This window comes from Rhinoraja longicauda, chromosome 11 (assembly GCF_053455715.1).
Source record: "Rhinoraja longicauda isolate Sanriku21f chromosome 11, sRhiLon1.1, whole genome shotgun sequence".
Taxonomy (NCBI): Eukaryota; Metazoa; Chordata; class Chondrichthyes; order Rajiformes; family Arhynchobatidae; genus Rhinoraja; species Rhinoraja longicauda.
The window spans coordinates 34,962,428-34,984,151 of NC_135963.1; the positions used below are offsets into that span (position 1 = coordinate 34,962,428).

A 21,724-nucleotide genomic window follows, 5' to 3' on the forward strand; every position below is an offset into this window, starting at 1 on the left:
GTCAATCTGTGGAATTCTCTGCCTCAGAAGGCAGTGGAGGCCAGTTCTCTGAATGCTTTCAAGAGAGAGCTAGATAGAGCTCTTAATGATAGCGGAGTCAGGGAGTATGGGGAGAAGGCAGGAACGGGGTACTGATTGAGAATGATCAGCCATGATCACATTGAATGGTGGTGCTGGCTCGAGGGGCTGAATGGCCTACTCCTGCACCTATTGTCTATTGACTGAATGAATAAGTTTATTGGCCAAGTATAAGGAATGTGTCTTGGTCCTCTGCTCGCAAGTAACATGAACATACAGTAAACAATTAAGAATAAAGCAAAAAAACATTAAAACATTAAGAATACAACATTACAGTTTAAACATGCGAGTGAAAATCACACAATCGTCCTTATTATAGAGAATGCTCTATCATTTTCTCTTAGAAAAATCTTTAAATCAGTAAAAGGTTTACTGATGCATACAAAATAACAGCAGTAAAGAGCAATTTGCAAAACTGTAAATTAATCTCTTCAGCTATGAATATACATAACAAAAATGAATTTCTGAAATAAAATAAAAGATTTGGAGCTGCACAAAAAATTGATACAAATTACAAATTGTTGTTTCAGGTGAATGATCATTCAATCATTAGTTCAACTGAATAGTTGTAGACCTGAAATATTAGCTTCCTTTCTCTTGACCATTAGCTGAAAATATCATCAATAATTTGTCATGGGCAAAACAACACCGACAATACGGACAAGAAAGCACACCAGTGCCACAATTTCCTCTGAAGGATAAGGAAATTGAGCATGTTTCAATCGATCCGTACCAATTTCTACAGGCAGAAAGCATTCAACCCAGATGCATCACAGCATGCTCTGTCCAAAACTACGAGAAATTAGAGTTGTAAACGCAAAGCCCATTCCATCATGCAAACACAACTTCCCCCCCACCACAAGTTTCACATTGGTCATTGATGGTCCTGTGACATTCATATGTCAGCCATTCTCTCTTCTCCCTTTCCTGTCAGGCAGAAAATAGACAATTTGAAAGTAGCTACCGCCTACTTCAAGTTTCTTCCACACTGTTCTCAGACTCCTGAATAGACCTTTCAAGGCCAAGAATGAATTCTCAATCTTTAAAGCTATCTTGTTTCGACCCTTGCACTTTATATTTATCTTCACCTTCTCTGTAGATGTAAAGATATATTCTGTACTGTTAATTTTTCTTTTGTACTATCTGATGTACTCATGTATGGTATGATTTCCCTGGATAGCATGCAACACAATGTTTTTTTTTACTGAATCTCAGTACACATGACATTAATAAACCAATACCATTTCCAACATTTTCTGTTTTTATTAACAATTCAAATGAAATGTTCAAAGGAGAAATAAATTTGCAGCAAAAATTTAAATAACAGCTGACTTTGACCTGAAATCCCACCAATGGCTAAGCTGGGGCAGCACAGTGGCACAGCTGGAACAGCTACTGACTTATGGCACCAGAGACCCGAGTTAAATCCTGACCCCAGGTGCTCTATGTGGAGTTTGCACACTCTCCCCGTAAGCGCATGGGCTTCCTCTGGGTGCTCTGGTTTCCTCCCACATCCCAAAGGCATGCTGGTATATAGGGTTAATTGGTGTCTGTAAATTGTCCCTCGTGGGTAGGGAGTGGATGAGAACTAGTGTTTGATTGAAGGCCAGCATGGATTTGGTGGGCCAAAAGACCTGTTTCCATGCTGTATCGCTAAACTAAACTGTTCAATGTAACAAATCAAGTAAAGGATTAAAAAGTGGACAATATGAATGGTTTTTCATTTCAAAAATATGTTTATCTAGCAACCTGTATTAGGAAACACAATCCAACACCACAAAGCTGATCATGAGAACTTCACAATTTTAAACGCTCATTCTTTTTCATAAACAATCCAGATGGGGAAATCATTCTACACCAAGTTCACAAGCATAAACCAAATTACTTACTCTTTCAAGATCTTTAATTTCTGAGCTGAAATTGTTGTCACCTTCCATCATTTCCTCCTCCTCAAGTGTTCTCTCATCATCAAAATCATGCACCAACATATCAGTAGATGGATCAAAATCATGGTCCTCTGAGCCTGCTGCACCCCCTGTACAAGGCATTTTTAGAAGGATGTTGAGTGGAAAGCAATGTAATGCCTTATATCATATCATATCATATATATACAGCCGGAAACAGGCCTTTTCGGCCCTCCATGTCCGTGCCGCCCAGCGATCCCCGTACATTAACACTATCCTACACCCACTAGGGACAATTTTTACATTTACCCAGCCAATTAACCTACATACCTTAAGATGACCTTCAGCACTAGATTTTGCTTACACAATATTTGATAGAAAGCATCTTGTTCTTTGTATTCCAACATTGATACAATTCTAGAACCAATGAGACCACATTTTCTGTGAAATTTATTGGATTACATGTTAAGAGTTTTTGAAATTCTCTAGTTTTAGATCTGCCCAGTATCCCGTGACTATAAAATCTTTGCAATTTATAAATTAGCCATTTCTACAAAATATTATGATGTAACGAAAAGCTTTATCATAAATACAGACCTTAAGGAATGTTTACATTTACTCTACCTGGGCTTGAGCTTCCAAGGGAAGGCTGTGGATTAAAATAAAATTGAAAAGGTTCAAAATAAATTCACTGGCAATCATTTAAAAAACGTCTAGATCTAAAGTCTTAAATGGCGTTATAAAGCGTTACACATAACATGAATATTATTTAAATATATATATTCACAAACTATCACCGCGCTTAAAAGTAATAATGAAATACAAATGGGAAATGTTGGCTGGTTGACTGGGTGGGTTGAGAGGAAAGTTTGTTTAATGGCAAGCCACTGTTGGCGGACTTTTGCACGGAGCCTGGAACGAACGAAGTAAAAATTAAGAAATTTCAAAGTAAGCGCAGCAACTCAAGAACTTTATTCAAAAATATTTCAGGAGAAACGCAGTTTTGTGGGTTTTTTTTAAAGTGACGAATTCCAGGAGAGGAATAGCCCTGACCAAGGCCTAGCGGATACGAACAGAACTTCAACATCGGAGGGTGGGGAAAGCGCGCCGTGAAGGCAGGCTCAGCCCAGTAATAATTCCACAATTTTGCAATTTTTAACCCAAAGAAAAACGTAAAGTTCAGCAGCTGAGTGATTGCTCTTTAAAATTGCATATTGCTTTTTAAAAATATAACATAGTCAGACTCGGATGGTGGTCACATTTGAGAATAAATATTAAAGAATAGATGCTTAAATTAACTTTTATTTCTTCCTGCTCAGCCTAGTGTTGACGCTTCTGCCTTACCTCCGCCATTTTCTAACTTCGGGCCGGAGAGTGAGATCGGCTGCTGACCCGGATGTGCTGCCCATCCCGCCTCCCTCCCCAACCTCCCCGCAACCGCTTCGCTGATTGGACGCGCAAGTAACTCGGACCATCAGTGCAACTGAGAGTCCCCCGCACGCATCACACTTCTCAGCTGTTTTGCGGCGCCTTCTTCCCGTCGGTTGGTTAAAACTGTTTTCGAAATAGCGGCGAAATTTTGCTTAGAATTAACAGGTTCTGTTTCAATGTTGACCAATCGGGTTGGGGGTGTTGCGGGTGTGGGCGGGCCGCAGTCACCATGGCGATGGTACCGCCCGCCCCCTGCCAACGGCCCCGTCGCTTGGAAACGGGTGAAGCAGGTTGGAGGGCGGCGAGGCGGGCGTAAGTGCATCCTCTTCATGCAAAAAACTCTGCGGGGATCGCAGGACGACAGCAATGAAGAAAGTCAACACCTCAGTGTCGTGAGTTCTGCTAGATTTTGTGATACTTTTTATATGACTGATAATAAAAGGTTCGAGTGTAATTCAGTGCATCTCTTGGTCCAAGATCGTTATTTCAAAACGCAGAGGAATGTGTAGGAAGGTACCGCAGATGCTGGTTTCCGCCGAAGATAGACACAAAATGCTGGAGTAACTCGGCGGGGCAGGCAGCATCTCTGGAGAAAATGAATAGGTGGCGTTTCGGGTCAGATCACAACCTTGAGCTTCTGTACCTTTTCATATCTTTGTGTCTCCCTCTCCCCTGACTCTCAGACTGAAGAAGTGTGTAGGAGCCATTTGCGCTTAATTTAGTTAGTGTCATTATATTATGGTTATGTTTAATATTTCTAGTTTCTGTCTTTTTTGCATGCTTGTGGGTGTGATTTGATACGTAATGGGGAGTGTCTACATCTGAGGAGGCTAGTGTAACCACAGAGATTGTGGGGCAGTTTAGTCTCGGAGGATGGAGAGAATACAGTTTTTTACCACACCCATGCCAACCACAACCACCACGACCACACGGTAACGACTACACGATCTTTACTATATTATTTGAAGAAACAGTTGATAAAAACGAAAAGTTATGAATTACTCTTTTGATTTGTGCCACTTTAATAAAGACCAATTAATCAAGAAACAGCGTTTGGAAGATTCGTTTTTGTTATCTCAGAATGCGGTGTGTGCATAAGCTATACCTCCATTCCATCCCCAAGCAGTAATGGGTATCAAAATTGGACTTTGAGAAGATATAGCAACTGCCATTACAAAGGGCCTCGACCCGAAATATCACCCATTCCTTCTCTCCAGAGATACTGCCTGTCCCGTTGAGTTACTCCAGCATTTTATGTCTATCACCGAGGAACGCTGTCCAAAGATGTCCAGGAGACTGGGATAGAGACCGAAGCGACATTGTTGTTTCTGAGTGTGTAAGAAGGAACTGCGGATACTGGTTTAAACCGAAGATAGACACAAAAAGCAGGAGTAACAGTGCGATAGGCAGCATCTCTGGAGAGAATGGGTGACGTTTCGGGTCGAGACCATTCTGCAGACTGTCTTCTGAACTGTCTTGCGAAAATTACCGCTAGAACATTCATATGATTTTCATAGCTGCAATCAGCAAGCAGCTATGAAAGCATAGCAGCAAGACTGAAGGCTTTATTGTCTTTTCATTTTCTGCTGTCTCAGCCCTGGAGTATGAACCAGAAAGAAAGATTCAGAATAACGTCGTACAGCACGGAAACAAGCCCTTCATTCCAGCCTACCCATGTCGACCAAAATACTCCATCTACACTAGTCCCTCATGCCCATGTTTGTCCCACATCCCTCTAAACCTATCCTATCCATGTGCCTATCCAAATGTCTTTTGAATGTGATAGTACCTATAGATCAGTCACCATACGCCTGATCCAGGTCGGGTTTTTGTACTGACATCCTATGGAATGTGTCTAGCGCATGCTTGGTGGGTTTTTACTGATGAGGAATGAATGCTTGAGAGGGACTGTTTCGCAGTCTCCTTTGGAGGCTTGGATTCGAATCCCACTTCTCTCACCATGTTTGAAGTTGTAATAACGAGGAGTCGTTTAACTTCATATAAAGTACTTTATTAGCCATAAGCTTTGTAGACTGCAAAACAGGGTACCTCTCGAGCATCCATTCCTCTTATCAGTAAAAACCCACCACGCATGCCTCAACAATCTAATCTGCCGGCTCATTCCAACTGCGCACCACCCTCTGTGTAAACAGCTTCCCCTCAGATTCCTATTAAATCTCTCCCTTAAACTTATGTCCCCTGGTTCTTGATTCTGTTACAGTGGGTTAAAGACGCTGCGCAATAAACCTGTCTGTTCCCCTCATGATCTTGTATACCTCTATAAGATCGCCTCATCCTCTTACGCTCCAAGGAATGCAGTCCTGGCCTGCCTGACCACTCCCTATAATTTAGACCCTCAAGACTTGGCAACATTCTCATAAATCTTCTCTGCGCTCTTTCCAGTTTAACAACATCTTTCCTATAGTAGGATGGCCAACACTGAACACAATACTCCAGCCGTGGTCTTACCAGCGCCTTGTACATCTGTCACATAATATTCCAACTTCTATACTCAAAACCCTGACTGATGAAGACCAATGTGCCGGATGCCTTCTTGATTTATCTACTAGTGATGCCACTTGCAATGAACTATCTAACCTGCACTCCTAGAGGTAGTTGGGACAATTATCGCAACATTTAAGAAACATTTGGACAGGTACATGGGTAGGAGAAGTTTAGAGGGATATGGCCAAATGCAGACAGGTGGAACTAGTCAAATGGTCATGTTGCCCACTTGCCCAACTGATCCAGATCCTGTTGTAACCTTTGTAGGAAGAAAACACTGCAGATGCTGGTTTATATCGAAGGTAGACACAAAATGCTGGAGTAACTCAGCGGGTCAGGCAGCATCTTGAGAGACAAGGAATGGGTGACGTTTCGGGTCGAGACCCTTCTTCAGACCGATATCAGGGGAGGGGGTGGGACAAAGATAGGATGTAATAGGATGTAGTAGGAGACAGGAAGACTAGTGGGAGAACTGGGAAGGGGGAGGGGATAGAGAGGGAAAGCAGGGACTACCTGAAGTTAGAGAAGTCAATGTTCACACTCCTTGGGTGTAAACTACCCAAGCAAAATATGAGGTGCTCCAATTTGTGCTGGGCCTCATGCTGACAATGGAAGAGGCCCAGGTCAGATTGGGAATGAGAGGGGGAGTTGAAATGCTGAGTCACCAGAAGATCAGGTTGGTTAAGGCAGACTGAGTGGAGGTGTTGAGCGAAGCGATCGCCGAGCCTGCACTTGGTCTCCCAGATGTAGAGAAGTTGACATCTGGAACAGCCTATACAATAGATGAGGTTGGAGGAGGTGCAGGTGAACCTCTATCTTACCTGGAAAGACTGTTTGGGTCCTTGGATGGAGTCGAGGGGGGAGGTAAAGGGACAGGTGTTGCATCTCCTGCGGTTGCAGGGGAAAGTACCTGGGGAGGGGGTGGTTTGGGTGGGAAGGGACAAGTGGACCAGGGAGTTACGGAGAGAATGGTCTCTGCGGAACGCAGAGAGGGGAGGGGATGGGAAGATGTGGCCAGTAGTGGGGTCCCGTTGGAGGTGACGGAAATGTTGGAGGAGGATTTGTTGGATACGCTGGCTGATGGGGTGGAAGGTGAGAACGAGGGGGATTCTGTCCTTGTTACGAATGGGGGGGGGGAGGGGGAGCAAGAGCGGAGCTGCCCTAGTGAGAGCCTCATCTATAATGGAAGAGGGGAAGCCCCGTTTCCTGAAGAATGAGGACATCTCTGATGCCCTAGTGTGTAACACCTCATCCCGGGCGCAGATGCGGCGTAGACGGAGGAATTGGGAGTAGGGGATAGACTTTTTGCAGGAGACAGGGTGGGAAGAAGTGTAGTCCAGATGGCTGTGCGAGTCAGTGGGTTTATAGTAGATGTCAGTCACTAGTCTGTCTCCTGTGATGGAGATGGTGAGGTCCAGAAACGGTAGGGAGATGTCGGAGATAGTCCAAGTATATTTAAGAGCAGGATGGAAATTGGAGGTGAAGTGTATGAAGTCAGTGAGTTCTGCATGGGTACAAGAGGTCGCACCAATGCAGTCTTCGCTGTAGCGGAGGTAGATTTCGGGGATGGGGCCAGTGTACGTCCGTAACAGGGATTGTTCGACGTACCCGGCAAAGAGGTAGGCATAACTAGGGCCCATGCGAGTGCCCATAGCTACGCCTCTGGTTTGGAGGAAGTGGGAGGAGTTAAATGAGAAGTTGTTAAGGGTAAGAACCAGCTCTGCTAGGCGGACGAGAGTGTTAGTGGATGGGGATTGGCTGGTTCTACGGTCGAGGAAGAAACGGAGGGCTTCAAGACCATCCTTGTAGGGGATGGAAGTATAGAGTGAATGGATGTCCATGGTAAAGATGATGGAGTGGGAGGCTGGAAACCGGAAGTTATCGAGGAGACAGAGAGCATGTGAGGTGCCTTGGACGTAGGTTGGGAGGGATTTGACCTGGGGGGATAGGATGGAGTTGAGGTAGGTAGAAATAAGTTCGGTGGGACATGAACAGGCAGAAACGATGGGTCTGCCTGGACAGTTTTGTTTATAGATTTTAGGTAGAAGGTAAAATCGGGCCGTGCGGGGCGGGGGAACGATAGGTTTGGAGGCATTAGATGGTAGAGAACCGGAAATGGTGAGGTCAGTGATGGTGTTAGTGATTAGGGCCTAGTGCTCGTCGGTGGGGTCAGGGTCCAATAATAAGTAGGTGGAGGTGTCTGAGAGTTGTCGTCTGGCCTCGGTCCAGTAGAGGTCAGCACGCCAGATTACAACAGCACCTCCCTTGTCAGCGGGTTTGATGACTAAGTCAGGGTTGTTGCAGAGTGACTGGAGGGCTGCATGTTCAGAAAGGGAGTGGTTAGAGTGAGTCAGGGGAGTGGAGAATTTGAGGCGGTTAATGCACGGTTAATGTACGGTTAATGTGGTCAGTAATGGGATCCTGTTGGAGGTGGCGGAAATGTTGGAGGATAATTTGGTGTATGCGACAGCTGATGGAGTGGAAGGTGAGGGCAAGGGGGACTCTATCCTTGTTACGAATAGGGTGAGGGGGAAGCAAGAGTGGAGCTGCGGGATATTGAGGAGACCCTAGTGAGAGCCTCATCTATAATGGAAGAGGGCAAGCCCCGTTTCCTAAAGAATGAGGACATCTCTGATGCCCTAGTATGGAACACCTCATCCCGGGCGCAGATACGGCGTAGACGGAAGAATTGGGGGTAGGGGATAGAGTTTTTACAGGAAACAGTGTGGGAAGAAGTATAGTCAAGATAGCTATGGGAGTCAGTAGGTTTGTAGTAGATGTTGGTCACTAGTCTTTCTCCTGTGATGGAGATGGTGAGATCCAGAAACGGTAGGGAGGTGTCGGAGATGGTCCAAATATATTTAAGAGCAGGATAGAAATTAGTGGTGAAATTGATGAAGTCAGTGAATTCTTCATGGGTACAGGAGGTAGGACCAATGCAGTCGTCAATGTATCAGAGGTACTGTTCGGGGATAGGGCCAGTGTACGCCTGGAACAGTGATTGTTCCAGGCATACACTGGCCCTTGTTGTAACCTTTGATAACCACCTTCATTATCTCCAGTATCACCCATTTTAGTGTGCAAACTAACTAATCCTGCCTCATACGTTCTCACCCTAATCATTGATATAAATCACAAATACCAAAGGGGCTAGCACCGATCCCTGAGGCACACCATTAGACACAGGCCTCCGGTCCAAAAAGCAACCTTCCACCATCACCTTCTGCTTCCTTCCATGAGGCTAATTTTCTATCCAAAGATGCTTTCCTTGGATCCCGTGCGATCTAAAGTTCCAGAACAGCCTACCATGTGGAACCTTGTCAAATGGCTTGCTGAAATCCATATAGACAGTCTATAGCCCTGCCTTCGTCAACCTTATTGGTTACATTTTCAAAAAATAATCAAATACCGGACATACAAAACCGTGGTGCCTATCCCTAATCAGTCCTAGTTTATCTAAAATCTTGTTTATCTTATCCCTCAGAATACTCTCTTCTAGCTTTCCGACCACAGATGTTGGAGTCACTGGTCGAATGTTGCCAGGCTTTTCCCTTCTTAAATAGAGGCACAACATTTGCCACCCTCCAGTCTTCTGGCACCTCACCTGTATTTAATTACTACTCATATATCTCCACCAGGGAGACACTGCTAGTATTGGTGGTGGAGGCAGATATGATTTTAGCATTTAGGATGCTTTTACATAGACACATGGATGTACAGAGAATGAAGGGATATGGATCACATGCAGGCAGAGGAGATTAGTTTAACTTGGCATCATGTTCAGCATAGATATTTTGGGCTGAAGGTCCTGTTATGGTGCTGTATTGTTCTATGTTCGGCCGGCTGGTTCATTCAGGGTCTGGGCCAGTCACTTTAAGCTGGCTCAGTTTCTGGATATCCAATCTGATGTCTTTGACCATGTCTATATGTGCACCTGAGGCTGTCGGGGCAGGAGACTTCATTCCTCTGATCTTCAGTTTAAAATGAGCTTAGAATGCATTGACTCAGGGAGGAATGCACTGTTGCTGGCAATTCTGAACAACTTCATTTTGTAGCCACTTATAGCGTGCTGGCCATGACACGATCAATGGGTATCTGTGTGGTTAGTCTCGGTAATGAACTTGATCTGGAATTGTCTCCTGGTGTCACAGATGGCTTTGAAAACATAATAGGACGCCTGGTTGAATGGTACTGCAAAAACAACCTCTCACTCAATGTCAACTTGTCCATCAAAAGCATCTAAGTGAGGACCTGCCTGAAGAAGGTGGAATCTCAGCATCCCAACCATTCAGGCCTTGCCCTCTTTTCACTGGTACCATCAGGCAAAATAAAAAAGCCTAAAGTCTCACACCACCAGTTTCAGGAACATCACTTTCCCACAAGTTTTGGCTTCTTGAATCAACCCACACAACCCTAATTCTACTTCAATAACGGAAAACTACCGACTATCACCTGCACTACTGTGGACTTGTGTTTTTTTTCCAATTATGTTTTTGCATCTTATCTTGTTTTTGGCACAGTTTTTCTTTTTGAAATTCTATGTGTAGCTTATATATAATTTATACATCATTTGTTTTTGCATGTTTATCTGAGTTCAGTTTTGTGCATGTAAGGAGGGAATAGGAGCTGGTTAGATTTTACAAATCAGAATTTTCCAGCCTGATGATCTGATTTTCCAAAATGCAGACAGGGGATGCAGAAGTAGGTGTCTTTGGCGGTTGTTTGGCGGTGGTCGAGGGTGTTTGGGCCTCTTATCGGACAGAGGACACGTTGATAGTATTTCTGTCGAACATTCTCGAGGTTGGCTTGGTTGAAGCCCCAGGTTGTGATGAACAAGGCTTTCCCTTATCCTAACCAGTCTGAAGAAGGGTCTCGACCCGAAACATCACTCATTCCTCCTTTCCAGAGATGTTGCCTGTCCCGCTGAGTTACTCCAGCTTTATGTGTCTATCTAAGGCTTTGCAGTACTTTGTTTCAAGGCTATTAGTAACGGTGCACAGTACATCCAGTATAAGTTTCACGTCCGCATAGGGAGGGATGTAAACTGCAATTAGGATAGCCAAAGTGAATTCTTGTGGCAGGTAATAGGGAATGGCACTTTACTTTCAATCACGTTGCGGGGCAGGATCTCACCAGAACAGCCAAGTGCATGCACCATTAAATGTTGATTGGGAAGCAGACTCCTCCTCATCTTATCTTGTTCGAGGAAGCTCTATGGTCCATCCAGTGAATTGAGATGCCTTTATTTTGAATGGCACAGTCAGGTGAGCAGGTGTGAGCCTTGTCTCTGTAAAACAGTGCCCACTTTAGTATCGCAGTTCATTAAGGTAGGTGAGTCGAGTTTTACGTTCATCCAGCTTATTTTCACCAGGTTGGATGTTTGCCGGGAATATGCTGTATGAATAAGAGGGTGGTAATGAAAGGATATTTTTCAAATTGGAAGCCTGTGTCCAGTGAAGTGCCACATGGATTGGTGCTGGGTCTACTTTTCTCTGTCATCTCTATTAACAATTGGGATAACAATGTTGACAATGGGATCAAGAACAACTGGGGAAGTGGGCCAAAGATATTTTGCGGCAGCTTTGGGTTTTCTTTCCCCATGTAGAGTATTCTTAATGTTGCCCTTGTTCATGCCAGGCAGCCATTCCAAATATATTAACAGACCTGATACCAGATTCATTTTGATTTGAGTCTTCGTTTTCAGCCAATTCATACCCTGTAATATATGACGCTCCTGCACTTTCGGTAGAGAATAGAAATGCAAGGTCATTGACCTAAAATGTTAACTTTGTTCCTATCTTCACAGATGCTGCCTGATCTGCTGAGTCTTTCCAGCATTTTCTTCTTTTATTTCAAGTTTTCAGCATTGACTATATTTTGCTTTTGTACTTTGTGAAAAGTTCATCTGAAGGATAATAGGTACCATCTCCAGTTTTTGGACAATGTGAAATAGCAAGTGCTATGTGAACTAGATTTTCCCTGAAATCTTGATGTTTTCAGGAAAAGCATTTTAAAGTACATCATAGTAGAACACAGTGCTTGTGTTTAGAGCACTCTTGTTCCTAATAAATAATACTGTTGACAAATCAAAAGTTTTGATCAAGAAATATGCTGCACGTTTAAGTAATTTGGCTCTAGCGTCTTTTTTTAATATTACACGTTCTGCTACTAAAACACTGCAGTATTTTGAATCTTTAATGGCTTCTTTTGATTTGACATTGTAGGCAATCCAAAGGTGGAGGAAGTTTGAAGAAACATTCTATGATTGGCAGTATCGGTACTGTAGGCAGTAAAAGCCATAAAAACTCTGGTTTTATAGGATCAAGTGGTCGCCCAAGGATAAGTATACAAGCAGAGAAACTCTTGGAAAAAGGCTATAGTGCAGGAGGACGACATGCCACACAGGTACAGTCTTATGTTCAGCATGTTTAAATGTGAACACTTGGGATTTGTGACAGAATTTTCCCATATAAACCGTTTATCCATCTCAGACTTGCCATACATGCTTTAAATTAATGCTAAGCATTTTCCCTGGAGGAGGTGAAAAAATTGATTTGATTGTTGGAGTAACTCATTGGGTCAGGCAGCAGCTCTGGAGGTGGATAGATAATGTTTCGGGTTGGGACCCTTCTTTGATTGTAGGGGGAGGGAGATAAAAGCTGGGAGAGAGCAGAGGCAGGACAAAGCATGCCAGGTAGGTGAATACAGGTGAGGAGGTAGGCCAATAGGCAATAGACAATAGACAATAGGTGCAGGAGGAGGCCATTCGGCCCTTCGAGCCAGCACCGCTGTTCAATGTGATCATGGCTGATCATTCTCAATCAGTACCCCGTTCCTGCCTTCTCCCCATACCCCCTGACTCCGCTATCCTTAAGAGGAGGAGGTTGATAGGCAGATTGTTGGAACAAAGGGCAGAGATTAAGGCAGATGTGAGACAGACTGATAGAATAGTTGCAAATTGTGAAGCCAGCGACAGGAATTTAGGAGGAGGGGGATGGGATTAATAGGTGGGGCACAGAGGAAGGGAGGGGGGCGGGGTATGGGGGAGAGAGAGGAGAAAGTGAAAAGCAGTCGTTAAAGTTTACCGACAGTAGGAGGATTCAATGTCCATAGCATTGGGTTGTAAGCAAATCGTAAGTTAGGAAAGTGTACAGTGAAGCCACATTTACATGTTAAAATAAGATAAATTCTACAACAGACTTTTCTGTCTTTATCCAATATCTAGTTTAGACAAAATGAAGATGGTAAACTGTGCATGTAACAGAGAAATTATAGTTATTTGGATGTGTATATAAGGTTGCTTAGGAGTTGTGGTAAGAAGGAACTGCAGATGCTGATTTACACCGAAGTTGGACACAAAATGCTGGAGTAACTCAGCGGGTTACGCAGCATCTCTGGAGAAAAGGAATAGGTGATAATTTGGGTCGAGACTCTTCATCAGAGTAAATCATCACCTGATGAACGGTCTCGACCTGAAACGTCTACCTGGAATTATGTTATCTGCTTGAACTGAAGCAATTGAGGTCTGAAGTCTGGAGATATATAATAATTGGGTTCTTAAATGAATTGTGTTTAATCACATGATCCACTTTGTAAATTGATGAAGGTACACATAAAGTTCTCTTTGACCGGATCATTCTGTCTGTCTCAGTATTTTGACGCTTCATCCTCTTGCTTTGACCCATCCAAAATTGTGAATCATACTAGGAGCTTGGAAGACCGAAAAAGAAACCCAATATCTCCAAAGATAAAGTCTAATGTTAATGATAAGAAAAGTTTCAGTTTTGTTTATTCTTCTTTTACTTGTGTCTTGTTTTGCTTCTGTGACTTATGAAATGTGAGTGCTATTTATTTTGAATATAAAACATGTGATATAAAGGAATAGTCAGTGCTTCCAGCACTTTCTCGAATGATGACATAGAGACTATCTCAATGAATTTTAGATTTTTTGGGGTCTTTTTGATGCAGAGAATGGCGAGTATCGGCAGTTCTCTGCCAGAGAAAGTGGTGGAAGCTGGATCAGCTTACAGCATTTAAGATGTGTCCAGATGAACACTTGAATGGTTCAGACACAGAGGGATTTAGACCAATTGCCAGGCAATGGGATTAACATGGAAGGGTTCCCACTGCTCGGTGTGGACAAGTTGAGCCAAATAGTCTGTTTCCATGCTGTACAATTCTATCATGTAACATAATGGTGAATTGATATCAGTACATTTGCCTCTTGTTCAGTCCTGATCAGCTAGCTCCTTTTCATAGGTAAGAGAATTCTATGCAAGGTATGCCATTTAAATTCATCTAACTGGACAGATGCAAATGATCTGCATCAATTCAGAACAAAATCAACTTAATTCCAACTCAATTAACAAATTTGCAGATGATACCACTCTAGTGGGCCGGATGTCAAATAATGACGAGACGGAATACAGGAAGGAGATTGAGAACGCCATAACCTGGTGCCAAGACAACAACCTTTCCCTCAAATTTGCTTCAAATTCTTAGGAGTAAATATCATCAGCAACCTGACCTGAAGTAATGGCCAAGAAAGCACAACAACAACTCTATTTCCTTTGAAGGCTTAGAAAGTTCACCGTGTCCTCAGCGATTCTCACCAACTTTTACGGATGCGCCATAGAAAGTATTTTATCGGGATGCATCACAGTATGGTTTGGGAACAGCTCCATCCAAGACTGCAAAAAATTACAGAGTTATGGTCGTAGCCCAGATCATCACGCAAACCAACCTCCCTTCCATTGACTCCATCTACACTTCAACCTGCCACGACAAGGCCACCAGCATAATCAAGGATGAATTTCATCCCGGTCACTCCCTCTGCTCCCCTCTCCCATAATGCACAGAATTACCTCCAGATTTCGGGACAGTTTCCTCCCAGCTGTTGTCAGGCAACTGAAACATCCTTTTACCAACGAGAGAGCAGTCCTAACCTATCATTTACCTTATTGGAGGCCCTCGTACTGAACTTTATATTGCACTTGACATTATCCCTTTATCCTGTATCTGTATACTGGGGGATGGCTCGATTGTAATCATGTATAGTTATTCAGCTGATTAGATATCATGCAACAAAAAAGCTTTTTGCTGTACCTTGATACATGTGACAATAATAGTAATAAACTAAATCTATATACTAAAACTTTCGTTTGTTTGTTTATTTGTTCCTGAACTACAGCCAAAACGGTACACGATAGCGCGACAAATTTAGACCCACCTCACTCATCGTCGTCCCTTTGGTGCTAATGGAAGAGGTTTAATTGAAATCGATGTTATATATTTAAAGTTATTCACATTTTAAAGTTTAAATCTATCCCCTAGGGAGGAGGAGGGGAAGGGGAAGGGGGAGAGGGGGGGGGGCTGGAAGGAGGATGAGGGGAGGATGAGGGGGGAGGGGGGAGGGGGGAGGGGGAGGGAGGGAGTGGGGTAGGGGGGAGGGGAGTGGGGTAGGGGGGAGGGGAGGGGGGAGGTGAGGGTGCTGCATTAATGCAGGAGAGGTTTGGGCCCAACGGGTCTACTTGGTCTAGTAATAAACTAAATGTTATTTCTATCCTTCTCGGGCTTATCCAATGAGGAATAATTTAATGAGTAGGTTTACAAGAAAGCTAAAAGAGCCATTTTCACCCATGCTGAATCAACAAGTCTAAATCAGAGAGTGCCACAATAACCAAACAGGGGTGAAATCTTGCTCGCTCTCCACTTTGCATTAAATCAGAGAACTTGGTCTTTGTACATCTTCTCTGTAATTGGATTCTTGTCGGCAAACCTCAATTAGTGCAATTGGCAACAACACTTCCTCTATGATAACTATCAACATGGGAGCACCTCTGGGCTGTGTGCTCAATTGTCCGCTCTACTCTTTTTATACCTAAGACTGTGCAACCAGACAAAGCTCAAACGTCATCTTTAAATTTATCAAGGATACCACTGTTGTCGGACAAATAATGGATAATGATGAATTAGAGTACAGGAGGGAAATGGAAAATCTGTTCAATGGTGCTAGGACAACAATCCTTGGTAACCATAATAATGCAAAAAAAAACAAATTTCGAAGTGATGATGCATTGCACTGTACACCAATTTTTGCAATCTTCTTCATTCCTAGGTGTTCGAGTTGTCAAACCAGGCCATGATGCAATCAGTCAATATGCTCTCTACTGTACACCTGTAGAAGTAGTTCACGAGAATATTCGTTAACCTACCGAATCTCCTCAATCTTCTCAGGAAGTAAAGGCATTGAAGGGCTTTCTTTATGATTGCATCAATGTACAGGTCATCAGAGCTATGCATACTCAGGAATTTGAAGTTTTTGACTCCTTCAGTCCAATCGATGAAGATAGATTTGTGGATCCTCGTCCTTCCTCTTCCAAATTCCACAATCAGTTCCTTAGTCTGCTGTTGAGAGCAAGGTTGTTCTTCTGGCACCATTTGGACAATCGATCGATATCCTTCCTATATTCTGACTCATCGTCTTCTGTAATTTGTCTAACAATGGTAGTGTCGTCGGCAAACTTGAAGATGGAGTTCGAACTGTGTTTGGCCACATGGTTGTGAGTATAGAGTGAGTAGAGCAGGGGACTGAGCACGCATCCTTGAGGTGCTCCCATGCTAATGGTGATCATGGAAGAAATGTTGCCAATTCATACAGATTGAGGTCCGTTGATGAGTAAGTCGCGAATCCAGTTGCAGAGATGCACAGAAACCCATAACCGACCTCTCAAAGCATTTAATTACCACAAACTTTAGTGCCACCGGTCGGTAGTCATTGAGACATGTTGCCTTACTCTTCTTGGGCACTGATATTATTGATACCCTTTTAAACCTCAGTAATGAGAGGTTGAAGATGTCTGTAAAAACTCCACTTGGTCTACACAGATTTTAAGAACACTATCAGGTCCAGATGCTTTCCAACGGTTCAGTCTCCTGAAGGATCTTCTGATGGCCTCTGTGACTGAGATTGTAATACCATCAGGGGCTATGGGGGCCCTGGAAGGCACATCAATGTTCTCCCTATCAAAGTGAGCAAAGAACATATTGAGCTGCCCCCTGATTTCCCCTTGTAGGAAATGATGATGAGCAAGCCCTCTCACAGCTGCCGAACCTCTGCCATATTCAGATTTGAGCGAATGTCCCTTTTAGCCATTTTGATGAACTTACAGAAGTCATATCTGGACTTGTATAACTCGAATGCTCGAGATCTGGTCCTCAGAACGCAGATCTCCTGGGTTCATCAAAGGTTATGTTTGGGGAACACTTGGATGGTTTTTGTGAGAACACACTCCTCCACACATTTTTATGTGAAGTCATTGACAACTATAGTGTATTCATTCAGGTTTGTTGCCAAGTCCAAGAACATTGAATAATGGTGATATTTAAGCCTCATAACTTAAAGCTCTCGTTCATCTCCACTTCGGTACCATTGATGTAGACTGGGATGTGTACATCATTTCAATTCCTAAAGTCAATAATGTGCTTATTCACCTTGCCGACAATTGAGGGAGAAGTTGTTTTCTTCATACCATGTTGCTGAGCTCACTATCTCCTTAATAAACGCATTATTGATCATGTTCAAATGATATTGCTGTTTGTATCAATTTCTAGGTATTTGATGAAAATGGAAAAGATGTCACTCCCCATCCACTATTGGATGCTAGTTTGCCACAAGCCAGGCAAAGTAAACTTTTCACCTCGCAAGAGTTAACATCTTCTGATCATACCTTCACTGGTACAGTTTACCAGACTGCAGCAAATGCCAGTTATGGTGGACCCTTTACCAGGTAACTAATTTTGTCTTAAATCTCATTTAGTTGAAATTTTGAACATTGTTCTGGAAAGGGATAGCACTCTCTTTGTACATCTCTGTGAATGTGGATCCCATTGTGCTGCCTGACATAACATAAACTTTTGGATGTTGGGGCTTTTCGAGCCACCATTTCAAAATTGGTATGGAACTCACAAAATTTGGCATCTATTATATCAATTAATCCTGACTATGGGTGCTGTCTGTGCGGAGTTTGTACTTTTTACCTGTGACCGCGTGGGTTTTCTCCGGGTGCTCTAGTTTCCTCCCACATTCCAAAGACGGGCAGGTTTGTAGGTTAATTGGCTACTGTAAATTGTCCCAAGTGTGTAGGATAGATTTAGTGTGCTGGTAATCGTTGATCAGCATGGCTTTCCTGGGCCGAAGGGCCTATTTCCACGCTGTATCTCTAAACTAAACTAAACTAAAAGAAGCAGAGACAAATTTAAGATCAGACTAAAGATATTGAACATGGCGGCACGTCCAGACGCAGCGGCTTTGCGCTCCCCCATCCAATGCAATTCGGAGCAGCCCAGCACCGAACGCGGCTGCGAAAAAACCAAGAAAGTACACCCGGGAAACCGAGAAAACGTAAAGTACACGAAAGACCACTGAAACTTACCAACAGCACGAAGAAATCCAGCACCGGCACTGAAATCCCCACGGTGCGGGCGGGCAGCACGTCCGGTCACAGCAACATCGCGCTCTCCAAAGCGCTGTAAACCACGCAAGGCGGACCGCTCATGGAGCCGCACGGAACAGCCCAGCAGCGGCGGGAAGAACAGGTCACGGAATCTTCATTTAAAATCCGCGACCCTTACCTCCACCGAAATCCAGTCGGAGCCCGTGGCAGCGAGTTCGGACTCCGCGGCAGCGCGTCCCCCAAGGCACTGCAGCTCCCGGAAGGCGGATCGCATATGGAGCCGCACGGAGCTGCTCAACATCGGACGCGGCTGCGAGAGTCTGTCTGGTGAGTACTATAAAACCCTCACCAAAATCCCGATGGAGCTAGGTAGAACAGCCCCCTGGATCACCACACCGGAGGGACAGAGACGGAGCCAGCGCAGGGAGAGGAAGCAAAAACGTGGACGGAGAGCGGGGGTGCAGGCCAGGCTACGGAGGTCCCACAAAGACCATCCCTACCAGGGGTCTTTCTCGCAAATATCCGGTCACTCTACCACAAGCTGGATGAGGTAAGGCTATGGATCAACACCTAGCGATCCCTGAAAGACTGCTGTGCGCTGATCTTCACGGAGACGTGGCTCAACGCGCTGGTTCCCGACGGGGCTGTGGAGCTAACGAACCGGTCACTACATCGGGCCGATAGAACAAAGGACTCCGGTAAGAGAAAGGGCGTTGGGCTCTGTATCTACATTAACAATGACTGCTGCACCAACCACTCCGCAATAGAGAGCTACAGTTCCCCAGATCTGGAGTACCTACTGCTTAAATGTAGGCCGTTCTATCTGCCTCGGGAGTTTACTGTGGTCATCATCATGGCCGCATACATTCCCCCACAGGCTAATGCTAGCCTCGCGCTAGCACAGCTGCACTCGGCCATCAGCAAGCAGCACGATGCCCATCCCGTCGGTGCCTTCATTGTTGCCGGGGACTTTAATCAGGTCGACCTACGAGCCGCGCTCCACAAATTCCACCAGTATGTGCAGTGCCCTACCAGGGGCTCAAACACGCTGGATAAGGTGTATACCAAAGTAAAGGACGCCTACAGAGCTCTCCCGTGCCCACCCCTGGGACAATCCGATCACCTCTCACTGCTTCAACTGCCCGCATACAAACCCCTCATCCGCAAGACCAAACCTGCAATAAAGACGGTCAAAATATGGCCCGAGGATGCCACCCTACAACTCCAGGACTGCTTTGATCGCACCGACTGGGACCTGTTTGCACAACAGCCGACCTGCGGTTCAGAGGTAGACTTGGAGGAATACACATCCACTGTGCTCTCCTACATCAACTGCTGTGTGGAGAATGTCACGGAGGACAAGGAAATAAAGATGTTCCCAAACCGGAAACCCTGTTTGAATAAGGAGGTACAAAACCTGTTGAGGGCACGCAACAATGGCTTTAAATCTGGTGACACTTCAGTATACGGTGTTGCCAGGTCAAACCTGAACAAAGGTATTAAAAGGGCCAAAGACACCCACAGGCAATGGGTGGAGGACCACTTCAACACCATGGACACCAGAAGCATGTGGCAGGGTGTCAGGGACATCACTGGCTACAAGAGCAGCCCTGCCTGCCCCCACAGCGATATCACACTAACCAACGAGCTAAACACCTTTTTTGCCCGCTTTGAAACTGGCAACACCACCTTGAGTGGAAGAACCCCAGCCGAGGCGGAGGGACAAGTCTTGCAACTGAGCACACAGGAAGTACAACGCGCTCTGCAAAGGGTCAACCCATGCAAGGCTGCAGGCCCGGATGGAGTTCAAGGCAGGGTACTTAGGGACGGTGCTGAACAGTTGGCTGAGGTATTCACCAGGATCTTTAACCTGTCATTATCTCTGGCTACGGTCCCCAAGTGCCTGAAGACGGCTACCATAGTGCCGGAGCCGAAAAAAGCAAAGATCACCAACCTGAACGACTACCGTCCGGTTGCCCTAACTCCTATAGTCATGAAGTGCTTTGAAAGGCTGGTCCTCTCACACATCAAATCCAGCATCCCTGACTCACTCGACCCACATCAATTTGCATACAGGGCAAATAGATCCACAGAGGACAATAGACAATAGACAATAGGTGCAGGAGTAGGTCATTCAGCCCTTCGAGCCAGCACCGCCATTCAATGCGATCATGGCTGATCACTCTCAATCAGTAACCCGTTCCTGCCTTCTCCCCATATCCCCTCACTCCGCTATCCTTAAGAGCTCTATCCAGCTCTCTCTTGAAAGCATCCAATGAACTGGCCTCCTCCACTGCCTTCTGAGGCAGAGAATTCCACACCTTCACCACTCTCTGACTGAAAAAGTTCTTCCTCATCTCCGTTCTAAATGGCCTACCCCTTATTCTTAAACTGTGGCCCCTTGTTCTGGACCCCCCCAACATTGGGAACATGTTTCCTGCCTCTAATGTGTCCAATCCCCTAATTATCATATGTTTCAATAAGATCCCCCCTCATCCTTCTAAATTCCAGTGTATACAAGCTTAATTGCTCCAGCCTTTCAACATACGACAGTCCCGTCATTCCGGGAATTAACCTAGTGAACCTACGCTGCACGCCCTCAATAGCAAGAATATCCTTCCTCAAATTTGGAGACCAAAACTGCACACAGTACTCCAGGTGCGGTCTCACCAGGGCCCGGTACAACTGTAGAAGGACCTCTTTGCTCCTATACTCAACTCCTCTTGTTATGAAGGCCAACATTCCATTGGCTTTCTTCACTGCCTGCTGTACCTGCATGCTTCCTTTCAGTGACTGATGCACTAGGACACCCAGATCTCGTTGAACATCCCCTCTTCCTAACTTGACACCATTCAGATAATAATCTGCCTTTCTATTCTTACTTCCAAAGTGAATAACCTCACACTTATCTACATTAAACTGCATCTGCCATGTATACGCCCACTTACACAACCTGTCCAAGTCACCCTGCAGCCTTATTGCATCTTCCACACAATTCACACTACCCCCTAGCTTAGTATCATCTGCAAATTTGCTAATGGTACTTTTAATCCCTTCATCTAAGTCATTAATGTATATCGTAAATAGCTGGGGTCCCAGCACCGAACCTTGCGGTACCCCACTGATCACTGCCTGCCATTCCGAAAGGGACCCATTTATCCCCACTCTTTGCTTTCTGTCTGTCAACCAATTTTCTATCCATGTCAGTACCCTACCCCCAATACCATGTGCTCTAATTTTGCCCACTAATCTCCTATGTGGGACCTTGTCGAAGGCTTTCTGAAAGTCGAGGTACACCACATCCACTGACTCTCCCGTCAATTTTCCTAGTTACATCCTCAAAAAATTCCA

The 21,724-nt window shown here is 44.7% G+C and overlaps 2 protein-coding genes across 6 annotated transcripts in view; one reads left to right on the forward strand and one right to left on the reverse strand.

Annotated features, from left to right (window-relative positions):
- LOC144598108 (mesoderm induction early response protein 1-like) overlaps positions 1 to 3,392 on the reverse strand; it is a 57,325-nt gene extending 53,933 nt beyond the window's left edge. For 3 of the 4 annotated variants that reach the window (XM_078407997.1, XM_078407996.1, XM_078407994.1), the window contains exons 1-3: positions 3,327 to 3,392; positions 2,607 to 2,631; positions 1,968 to 2,113 (exon numbers count right to left, since the gene is read on the reverse strand). In XM_078407997.1, coding sequence (XP_078264123.1) covers positions 1,968 to 2,113; positions 2,607 to 2,631; positions 3,327 to 3,335 — 180 coding nt within the window. In that variant the 5' untranslated portion in view covers positions 3,336 to 3,392. Of the gene's footprint in view, positions 1 to 1,967; positions 2,114 to 2,579; positions 2,632 to 3,326 lie in introns of all 4 variants that reach the window. The other variant, XM_078407995.1, reaches the window with a different exon arrangement.
- A 171-nt stretch (positions 3,393 to 3,563) lies between these two features.
- The window catches only part of dnai4 (dynein axonemal intermediate chain 4), a 64,288-nt gene continuing 46,127 nt past the window's right edge, over positions 3,564 to 21,724 (forward strand). The window contains exons 1-3 of one of the 2 annotated variants that reach the window (XM_078407391.1): positions 3,564 to 3,805; positions 12,143 to 12,323; positions 17,532 to 17,707. In XM_078407391.1, the coding sequence (XP_078263517.1) occupies positions 3,780 to 3,805; positions 12,143 to 12,323; positions 17,532 to 17,707 (383 nt within the window). In that variant the 5' untranslated portion in view covers positions 3,564 to 3,779. Of the gene's footprint in view, positions 3,806 to 12,142; positions 12,324 to 17,531; positions 17,708 to 21,724 lie in introns of those variants that run through there. The other variant, XM_078407392.1, reaches the window with a different exon arrangement.